Below are 12304 nucleotides of genomic sequence, written 5' to 3'. Positions count from 1 at the left end.
CTGCAACATGATTCAAACAATTACTTAGATCTTTCTCTTGCTTCAAAATTTTCTATATAATATTCTATTTGGGGCAGGGGATTTTATTTTATTTCTGGTTATTGAACGGCCTAAATAGTAAATTTCCAAGAAAGCAAGAAGATATATAACTGGGCATAAAAGGCCCAATCCTTCCTAATAATAATAGTTTTGCACTTTTGCTTCTTTAGGCCATGGTAGCTTTGTTTGTGCCTAGAGTTTTCATTTGACGGAAATAATTTTAAAAGAAGGAAAAGAGAAAGAATATACAAATCAATTTAAATTGGTTAAGTTATTAATTTACTTATTCATCTAAAGAAGTGTTAGATATTTAAATTTACTTTTTGTATGTAGTAACAACCTATGAATCAGTGACAGATGTTTAAATAAAACTCACATTTGTGATATTACAGAAAAAAAATAATATGCAATTTGGTTATGTAATTGTATAATGTTACCATTTTCTTTTTTTTTTTCTTTTTTGGCATGAACCGGTCTGAATCTTGACTTATAAAGACCTAAATTGGCCTCTTAGTTGAAGCTCTAGAAATAATCCTATGTAATTGCATTCTCTTTTTGGGGTCTTGCCTCTTAGTCAATTGGTTGGCATTTGGGCAATTCAAAAGGAAATTGCACCTATGTCCACATTATTATATATGAAATGAAATATACCATATTTATCCCTATTCAAGTGTCTCTTTACTCTCCTATATATGTCCCTAATAAATTTCTTTTAGAATTTAACTAATATGTATTTTAAAAATACATATAAAAAGTTATCAATTAATTTTTTTTTATAGAAAAAGATATAAATTAAAATTTAATTTTTAATATATTTATTGTATATTTATTAAAATAAAAAATTTAAAAATATATATTAATAATAACCTCAATATCTATTTTATACGAAATTCTTATTTTAATAATTATGATATGTATATACAAAAAATTAACAATTAAATGAGTTATTTATATAAAATATATATTAAAAATATATAAAATAGTACATATTTATATACAAATATATAATAATAATTTTAATTTTAGTGTATATATAGAGTATTTTTATTTTTTTTTAATTTTAATGAAATTTTCCCTATCTATTTATTACAGATAATTCGACTCGATAGGATAGAAACTTCGTAAAGGAAGTAAGAGTTTTTTCTATTGAGAATTTGCTCACTCTCAAATTTAAATCTAAAACTTTTTGTTAAGAAACAAAAAAAACACTTATTAAATTGACTGATCCGATATTTATTATTTATGGTCTTGAGTAATAACACATTCCTAATTTTTGCCAACAAACTATAACTCACATAACATAATCTTCTCATATTCACTTAAAAGTCTTGACTTCGAGTCCCACTTCTAACTTAAAAAAAAAAATTCCAATTCCCTGAAATTTAGGCTTATTCAATAGTCAAACCTCCTAAGCAGGGTCAAAGGGCAATAATAAGACCGAATATATTTATTTTATCTTAATAGGGATTGTGGACAATTTGGTAATTTCACGGATTAGGAGGAAGCTTTGACAAAGTGGTGTGGTGACCCACCAAATGCATCATAGGTTTGTTAAACCGTATTATTAGGGACATAGTTTTCTCCGTGACCTTAAGTATATGCTTCACAAATCACAAGTAATACCAATATTAAGAAATCATAGCTACACAACAAAACACAATTAGGGTAAAACATTACAAGGTTGCTTAGCATAAACAATAGCTTAGGCCAAAATATACATAAAAAAGGGACATAACAACAGAAAAAAAAAATATATTCAAAATCAATAGATTTAATAAGTTTAATTTTAATACACTAATAGAATAAATTTTTTTATATAATCGTCTAATCACATCCGTTTTTCTTAGATGATCATTCACATAGCTTTGGAGATAATATTGGTGATGACAACAAAGCTACTCATAAAATGATATATAAAGTAATAAAATAAAATAAAAATCCCTTTATTTAAGGAACAAAAATGCTAGCACTTACAAGGCTATAGGCTATATAATATTACTCTTTTGAATGTTTGAATACCATAGTCTTTGTATTTTTGTATATATCATAATCCATTAACACAAGATCTTGTGTCTTGTGTCAAGTTTGAAAGATGATTGATCTCTCATTTTCTGATGAATTTGGATACATGACAGCACCAACTAGTGTTGCAAGTAGCTGCAACAATGAGAAATTCTTCTATAGTGCACCAACTAGTCCTAGCAGAAGGATCATCAAGCTAGGTGCAAATTCTTGCTGCCAAACAAGTCACACATCACCAAGAACAATTCAAGATGAGGATGATGGAAGGTACTCCAATCTGGATGAGTTTGAATTCGAGACGAGTCGCAGGTTTACCGGTTACTTGGACACCAAGAAATCCCAAAAAGATGATGATTTTGATGGTGATTCATTGCAAACCATGGCATTTGCTGATGAGTTATTCAATGATGGTAAGGTTTTGCCATTGGAGCCGCCGCCACCTCTTAAACTTCCTCCGAGGCTGATTCAGAACAATGGAGATTGTGGCAGTGTGGTGATGAGTGCACAAAGTTCAACTCTTACTTCACCAAAATCCCCTGCTTTGGTGCTAAGGCTACTACCTTTTTCGCGACATAGTTTGTGGAACGATGAATTTGATCCGTTCGTGGCAGCTTTGGAGAAGGTCAAGGATGATAAGAGAGGGAACTCGAATTCAAAGGCGAAGAATGGTCTTAGAAGGACTAGATCACTTTCTCCATTCAGGGGATTCAACCATAGGTCTGAAAAACATGTAGGAATATCCAAGACAAAGATACAAGTATCCGAATCGCATTGTTGTGAGCTTCAAAAGGAGCCATTACTATTGATGAAGCAAGAATCAAGGAGGGTTGATATGATATCAGTTGAAGAGAGCAATGATGCAGCCTTTGAGACAAAGGAAGATGAGAGAAAGAGAAGTGGATTTTGGAGAAGGAAAAAGAAGAACAAGAAAGAAAACAGCATAGTGAAGCTTCTCTTTGGGAATGGTTATATGAGGAAATCAAGTGATAAACACAAGTTAGAAGGTCAAAAGGAATCATTAGAGAAGCCAGAATTCATGATGAGGAAGCTTGATGCTGATTCTGTCAGTTCATCACAATCAACAGAGAGGGATAAAGATGAAACAAGAAGTGACATGAGCAAAATGAGCTTGGTATGTCACAAGCCTAGAGGATCAAAACTTTTTCTTTGTTTAGGCCATGGAGGGTATGTCAAGTGATTGAGTCATCAAAGTCATGGTATTTTTCTTTTTCTCTTTTTTTTTGTTTTTGTTTTTAGGAGTTTGTGAAGGAGAAAATTAAAACAACGAAACAAATAAAATTATGTCATGAAAATGAAAAAGATATTGAAAATGAAAACAAAGATCATATGATATCTTCTTGTTGGAAACCTATGATGACAATGTTTTTCAGGAACTGATCTGTATAAGTATCTATGTACTATGAGTTATATCTACATTCAAATTCAATGTAAAATTAGGTTCACTACCGAAATAGTTCAAAATGCTAAATTAGATTTGACCATAGTTAGTTCTCTATTATAACTTCACATCACATACTGAATTCTCTTTAAAAGAATACTTTAGTTAATCACAAAAAGCAACAAATTGTGTACCAAATAAGAAACTCTTCAAAAATAAGAAACTCCTCAAAAATCAGTTCCAACATAGAGAAAGAGGTGGTATTCCCTAGGCACATAATATATTGTTATTGCAAATGGTCAGTTTGCATATTAAATTTTTCTGAACTACATCTTGCTGTATTGCTACTGATTTTCAAACCTTACTAATTTGAGAATAAGATAGATACTATATATTGTGGAATGAATATTCTATGCCAATAGTGCATAAATGAGTAATTTACATCATTGAAATAATAGGAATAAACCTAAAGTTTCCCATGAAAGGAACAAAAAATGTGATAATGATAAGGGGAACAAGTTAGAGGATAAGCCTCAATGTTCACTCAATCTGAATGAGAGTCCTATATATCCCCTTCTTTAATGTAAGATCTTGCCAATGCTTTGTTTGGTTGATTGATTGATGAGAATGTAGATCATAAGTCTTGCCATAATGCTATGCTGTAAATTCGATTCGATACAAGGAGTACTACTAGTCCAAGACTTCAGAAGGCCAAAGGCATTTCCAAATGGCAATCTCACGCTCAGTCTTGATCTTTCTGATCCCTCCGTAGAATCCGTCAGCCTCGTTTCCCTCCTCACGATGATCTTTCCTACTGATGGTTGTCCTCCTCCAGCGCGAGTCAGGAGTGTACTGATTGAACTCTAGCACCACTGTGTCTGCAACCAAAACATGGAGTTTCAATAAATAAAGTTTAAATATTAACAAATTCACTGCAGCAATCGATATAAGTATAACAAGGCTAGCAATGCCATCACTCAAAAAATTGAATCTTCTAGACTATCAAATTATTAGTGGAGTAGGCTTGTGTGTTAGCAGCAAAGAAGAAGTATTTCGCTTATCGAAATATATATAGCAACCAAAAGTTCTCTTCTCATTCTTGACACAACATAACTGACTCATAATATGTTGAAAATTTGGACAATTTGACCTTATGTTCCAAAATCATAGAACTGAAAGAGGAACAATAGGAGATTTATGAATTCATCAGGGCCAGGGGAGAACATTACACAAAGCCAAATTATGAAACCGTTATAAAGAACTTATAAACATTATACGATTTTCGAAGGACACAAAGGAAATATGAAGAACAACATTTTCATGCCTTCACATCAGAGTTGATCACATAAAAGAAACTTTCCAGTAGAGAGACCTAAGAACAATAAGGTTCATGGAACTCATGGGAAAGGAACTGAGGCACAAATTGGTCTTTTACATCATTAATCTTAGTCATCATTGCAAGATCAGAAAAAAGGAAATAGACTTTATAAGCTTATAGTGACTATGATAGCCCCCCATGTGGCATAAAGATGATGATAAGAGTCTATAATTGACATTGAATTCTTTATTAACATAGTTGGCCATAAATGTATCCACTGAGACACTAGTTATCAACGTGTTGGTGGAATTATGACATACGGACATGGTTTGTCTAGGGGACCAATTTAGAGTGGTCCATGTTTTTGACATGTAGAATCAGGAAACGGACCTAGCTCAAATTTTGGTCTAGTATGGTCTGTCAAAGCAATTTTCATATTTAATCATTTTCTTTTCACTTTACAACCTCCACAATGCAAAACATAGTGGTAAATTGCAGAACTTTTGATATATTAATTCCATGAAATAGGAGTCCTTTGCTGTGTTTGGTAAATGTCTTCTGCAAGTTTGTGTTTCACCATGTCTATGTATTTTCGTCTTGAGGAAGTTATCAAACAAGACCTATGTTCACTCAGTCCTCTGTCTTCAAAATGCATATGCATTATCTTTATTTTGTATGCTTTTGCATCTTTATAAACTATATTCAATGGAATTTAAGAAAACAGAATTCATCTAAATCCTAAATTTTCTTTTTTAATTTTTCGTTGAATCCCCAGATCATATCCTCCCACTAATCCACTAGACATCATACCTATAGCACAGTTGATAGTCCACTAGAAAGGAAGAAAACATCATGGATTAAACAAATGATAGAAACTATAGCCTAAAGAAAAAAAAAAAAGCAAATGGATGATAACCACACTCATTTAAGAATAAAAAATGCATAAACTCACCACTACTATGACAGCGGCAGTAATTTTCATTCCCATCGCATGTCTCCAAATGGCCTACGACACCATACCACCAACCTGCCATAAAGTTGTTTCATCATTGAGCAATTCATCTAGAATACCAATACAACAACAACAAAGCCTTATCCCACTAGGTGGGGTTAGCTACATGAATCAAACGACGCCATTGCGCCTTATCATGTATCATGTCTACAGAATACCAATACAATACAAAATTAATTCTAATCACAAGATGAGCAGATGTAAATGGAAATGCATATTCATTTTTTTTTTTATCAAATACTCAAAACTGGATCCAACTGCCCCATTTCTATTTATTTTTCTTAAAGAGATCATCGATGCTTCTCGATTTCATACCTATCCTGTTAGTTTGCAAAAATAGGTTGTTTACTGATATTGTATCCAATCTTTTACCATCAAAATTAGCATACGAAATTAGAAAGAACAAGTTGAAATAAAGGAACAAACCATAAGGAAATTCCTTGTTTCTCCTCCACTGAATCTCTATGTGATCACCCGGATGCAAATCATTTAGACAATCAGTGATATGAAGATCATGAGGAGGTGTATCAACAGGTGGTGATCTTAGCCTTTCCCATTGGATTCCATGTTCTATAGCCACTGCCCTTCTTCCATGAGGTGGATACCTGCACAATTAACAATTAACAGATCTGAATTCCATTTTTCTTTAAATCTTATGAGGATAAGCAAATAATCACCACAATTACCTGGCTTGGAAGGTGTCAGTGTGTGGATCATAGCTAAGCTCAGCATCATAGCATGACAACATAAATCCAACATGACCATTCTGCATCACCAACAGCCAATAATGTAAGTGTAACTTGTATGTTCAAAAAACACAATATTCTCCAGTACAATCCATCAAAACAAACTACTATAACTTTTCTATGGTTGCATCTAGAATGTTAGATATAACAAGGGCCTGATAAAGGGAAGGTTCATCGATAGAAATAGTACCTCGCGGTTATAGACCTGAGCAGGAAACCAGAAATTTCCAGTCTCAAGGGCAAGATACCAAGTCATCATTGAATCAGAAGGCAAAGAACTCTTGCTGTTGATGTTGTTGTTATTGATTTCATCCAATCTTGATCTCATCCATGAAAAGGGCCAATGAAGGGTGACAAGCCTCATCAAGCTCCTTTGCTTGCCATTCTTGGGGCTGCCAACATTCCTCTTTGAGGCAACATGCCATTTCCACTCCCTATAAGCAACTGGACCAATCACTCTTCCCCATTTCTGTTTCATGTGCCTCTCCCAAAGGTGATCACTAACACATCTCTCCCTCAAGGACCGGCAAACCCCGGCCATTTGGCAGAGCGACGCCGGGGGAAGCCTCTCGAGAATGCACTCCAACACCAGGTCAGGCAAGTCCAAAACTGACATGCCATTTGTGTCCTCAACATTCTCCACCTTTGAGGAGGTTAGAGTCTTCTTCATAAGAGACATTCTCTTAACAACTTGACACAGATGAAGAATCCAAAACCTGTTGAACAACTTGGGGATTGATTTCACAGACAAGTCTTCACAGAACAAGAGGGAGATCAACCTCACCTCAGATGTCCATGACGGAGGAAGTGGCTTCAAGGGTATAAGGGACTTCAAAAACACCAAGAATGAGAAACAATATATGAAGTAAAGTAGCATTACAACACAGGGTATCCTTCACAGTTCAAGTTTCAGTTTGGCATATTCCATATATCTATCTATCTATATATATATATATGCATAAAAGCCTTTTAATTTAAGCCGAATGAGCTCACTAATTTGCCACAAAGAAACAATTGAAGCAAGTTGGAACCTTCAAACACCTTTTTAAGATGTTTGAAGGTTTTCTATTGGTTCAATAAAAGGCCACCTAAACCCAATGGTGGGCCTGACTAGACCGAGGTTTTGATCAGAATAAGAATAAGGTAACAATCACACCAATGAAACCAAGGAAAATTTTCATTTAACAACCTCTTATATGTGAAAATTGGGGTATCAAACAAACAAAAGCATGTGTTTGTGTAGCTTAATAACAATACTGATTCCTCCCTCTCCTATTGCAAAAAGGAGAAGCAGACAGAGACAACCTTAACAGCTGTCATTCAATGAAGAATATGAATCTGTTTGAGAAAATGGTCCTTATGGGGGGCACCAAGATCTGATATCAACTTACACACACCTGGAAAATTGGATTTGGCAAGAAGCTAAAAATGAATAATAATATATTTGATGAGATAAGATGAGTTAAAATACAAAAATAAGACCTTATCTTCAGAATCTCCAAAGAGGATAAAATAATTTCTTTTTTTGGTGCTACAAATCTATAACAGATCTAGCTAGTTTGAACTGAAGAAGAATTAGGCCCACCCCAAAACACCTTAAAGATCTAACAAAAAGAAAAGAGCAATGGAAAAACAAGTCTTGGGGTGGTGGAACATACACAGAAGAAAAAGAAGATATATAAGAGAATGATTATGATGAAGATGAAGATGATGATGATGATATTGATGAATGTGAAGATGAAGAAGGAGGGTAACGTGGGGTCCTCCTCTTCACTCCTAACCCCAACAAAATCCTATTCACCACAACAACTCAATTATTATCCTTCTCTCTCTTTCTCTTTTCCTTCAGAAACCTTCTCTCTCTTGTTTCCTGTTCCTATTATTGTTGTTCTTCTATCTTTCTCTCTGTGGGGCAATATATCAAACAATTGGTGGGAAAAGAGAGAAGTTATTTATGCATAATGGAATGGGAGGCTGATGTTTATATTAGATTTTTCATTTTTGTGTGGATGTCAAACACATTTCTTCACCTAAACATATTCTATCTATATCTATATCAATATCTATGTCAAGCCCCTATTTCTCTGTGATCCAATCACCCAAAGATTCTCCTTAAAAAAATTGACAATTAACAACATGAAATTAATATTCTCAAGCATGATTAATACATTAAGACCATTTTCTATAACCACTTGTATAGTCATGACTTTAATCATCAAGTCAAGTGTGGTATATATAATATTATCACAGATATTTTAAAAATACATATTAAAATGTTTAGTATAGAAAAAATGGTTAAAAAATTTGGATATAAAAGTAGAATGAGTGTTATACTGTTATTATACTTAATATGATAATTTTTTGTGTTTTTTAAAACTATGGGAGGTACACAAACAAATCAAACCCTCCAATTTGTGTTTAAAAAATTTTAAAAGTTTGGAGTACACAAATCTGTTGAAAAAGTTAAAAAAATTTGGAGTACACAAATCGGAATGTCCGATTTGTGTACTCCAAATTTTTTTTTATTTTTTCAACACAAATCGGACGGTCCGAGTACAAAAATTGAACGGTCCGATTTGTGTACCTAAAAATTGGACGGTCCGATTTCTGTACTTCTTAAAAATCAGACAGTTCAATTTGTACTCTGTACATTAAATCATTCCACATTTTAAAAAAATACCATAGTAAATCACAATTTAAAACAATACTATTGTTAATCCAATATTAAAAATAAAAAAATGTAGAAAAAATTACTAAAATATTCAATGCATTTATAATATATTTATTGAAGAATAAAAGTTAAAAAAATGTCCTTTTTTTTATTTAGATGTAACAAGTTGGAGGAAAAGGAATTCTTAACAACTTTGGATAACGTATATTGGAAAATATTCAAAAATTAATTTACTTGGAGGTTTCTGATAACAGGGTTTTGATCCCCTGCAACTACATCTATATTACTTACAATGATAGGCATCAACATGATTAATTCCTCATAAAAATTCAGGTGTTTGATTCATATGTTTAAAAGATATAGATGTTGATGGCAGGACGTCACTAAAATTTTTAAAATTGCACGGAAAGATAGAAATTTTTAGAAGGATATATAGTTTTGTTTAGATTAATTTAAAATATTATTCTAAAAGTTAATATTGTTTAGAAAGATTACTTGACGTTCAAAGAGTATTTATTTAAATGAAAAAAATCGAGTACCTGTTGATCTAGCAATATAATAAGGTTGGTTCTTTGAAATGGGTGGTATCTATTCAAGAGTTAGAAAGATAGAAAATAAATATTAGTGTAAAATTAATTATATTTATAAGAGTAATTGTATTTTTCTTTTATAAATAGTATAAATTATCTTATTTGTATGCGAAGGATCCCACTTCATACAATTTTAGAAGATAATTAGAAAATAAAAATAATTCTAAATCGTTAAAATAGTAAAGATATTTTTGGGTTGATTATATTGGACCTAACCTATTAAATATTCGGAGACTAAATCCAGAACAAATATTAATAAAAATATTTGTCATCTAAATTATTTTTTTACTTATTATTATACATATTTAATAAATAAAGATATTAATTAATATATTGGTTAATATACTAAAAGATTAGTATAATGTATCTATTGTTATATAAAAGTTGATACTCATTTTTTTACAATGAGTTTTAGTCGCATTATTTTTTTAGTAATTAATGACATATCAATAATTTTAAATAGATAATAATAAATGGTAATTAACCAATCATTTTTAAGGAAAATAAATTTATAAATTTGATTTCCTTAATGAATCAATTAAATTTATTACTTATCATTATTCAATTAAACACAAAATATTCATTAAATATAATAAATATCTACATTTAAAATACCATAATAATAATAATAACCATAAAAATTGTCAGTTACAAAAATTTAAATTTTATAATATTTAACTTATCTATACATATTCCATTATTATTTCATAATTTCTCACACGAATTACTAAAAACTTGTTTCTCGTGTCTAAATTTAACACCTTTTTCTATTAAATATATTATAATATATCATGATTAATAAATTAATTCATAATATTTTATTTTATACTATTTTTTATTTGAATAAGTATATTAAATTATATACGAAAGAATCAAATAAAAAAATTTTACTATATTTTTTATACATAAATATTTAAATTTAATATTAATCTACATATTATTTAATTAATTCATAAATAATATCATACTTTTAGATTTATATTATATTATAATTAATTTATAGTCTAGTTGTAATAATTACACTAAAATAAGTTGGATAGAGATGCAACGGAACAGCATGTACAAGAAAATCAATATAGCCGGCTGGCTGCTATAAATAGAACACTGGCTTGGGTCCACTGCTACTATATAATGTTTGATTATTGAAAAAATTAATTTCCAAAACTTGGACTCACATTTATTTAGAAATATTATTAGGCACAAGCATATATCATGTCATTCATGTGTTGTAAGCTGCAGCCAATTCATATATATATTTGACCAAGTCATACGCCTGTCTGTGTTAACAGTGATATATATTACAGGAACCCTAAATAGAAATATTAGGGTTAAAAATATGTTAAAAAATAATGATAGGGTTAAAATTGTTATGGTGTAACTTCCAAAATTAAAGAAAAAAAAACACTGAATATAGGAATATTATATAAACATTGTTTTTTAAAAATAAAATAAAATAAAAATCTAACACTTTATATTCAATTATGATACAAACATGCAATATATATGAATCAAATAAATATGTTTTAAGTAAAATTTAAGAATAAACCAAAAAAAATATACTCGAAATATTTTATTGCTAATAAAAATATTCTCAAATTTTGTTATTAATAAAAATATTTTTAAATTATTTAAAAACGTGACAAAAATGTACATATGTAAACTAAGAGATTTTATATTAATAAAAAAGAGTAATATAGCAAATGGAATTTTTTATATGACAAGTGAGACTTTAAAATTAACAAATAAAATCACGATATATGTTTTATTAACAAAGAGATCTTTAACTACAATGGGACATTTTTTATATTTTTTAATTATTTAAAAATATTTTTATTGATAACAAAATTTAAAAATATTTTTAACAGTGCCAAGATAATTTAGATGATTTTTATGATGTATCCAAAATTTAATAAAGGCCAGATTAATTTTATAATGTAGAAATTGTGTACATACACTGATTCCATGAAGATCAAGTTGGAAGGTAGTTGCAATTATTGGGGGGAGTCACAGGTTGTGTGCTGCATTTGGCCATGGGGGCAGGATCCAATCATAGGCCAACATGACATGAGTAACCAGAAAAAGTAAAAGTTGAAGGATCATAGAAAATACCAAGGGTAGATAATAGTTTAGATAAATTATGTACACAACATTTTATTAAAGTTAAAGGTACCTGGTCTTGAATTATAAAAAGCTATAGAGAACCTATAAAATATTTTACGTCCAAAAATAGAAATTAAAAAATAATGATTTATAAACAACTCATAAGAATATATAATGTGTGAGATTCACTTATATGACCTTTGTACTCTATTCCGAATAATTGAAAAAATTAATTTATAAAATACCATAAAAAATATTATGATTTAATTTTTAGATTGGACTTAACACTTAAATCTGTGACTGACTAAAAAATATCTCTCTTAAAAATATGTCAACCATAAAAAAAAAATCTGAATCATATTTATGTAAAATTTTGTATATATTTAACACGAATTTATTTGATTTTT

General features: G+C 30.3%; 1 protein-coding gene across 1 annotated transcript; it reads right to left on the bottom strand.

The window, feature by feature from the left end:
- Positions 1–3828: 3828 nt before the first annotated feature.
- Positions 3829–8859, bottom strand: LOC112702123 (F-box protein At2g26850). The gene is made up of 5 exons (XM_025753041.3): positions 6727–8859; positions 6477–6556; positions 6217–6395; positions 5731–5805; positions 3829–4338 (listed from the first exon to the last, which is right to left on the bottom strand). The coding sequence occupies exons 1-5, from the start codon at positions 7411–7413 to the stop codon at positions 4151–4153; spliced, it is 1209 nt and encodes a 402-aa protein (XP_025608826.1). The 5' UTR covers positions 7414–8859; the 3' UTR covers positions 3829–4150.
- Between the last annotated feature and the right edge of the window lie 3445 nt (positions 8860–12304).

The sequence above is a fragment of the Arachis hypogaea genome, chromosome 7 (assembly GCF_003086295.3).
Source record: "Arachis hypogaea cultivar Tifrunner chromosome 7, arahy.Tifrunner.gnm2.J5K5, whole genome shotgun sequence".
NCBI classification, from domain to species: domain Eukaryota; kingdom Viridiplantae; phylum Streptophyta; class Magnoliopsida; order Fabales; family Fabaceae; genus Arachis; species Arachis hypogaea.
This window is presented reverse-complemented; position numbering and strand designations above follow the sequence as displayed.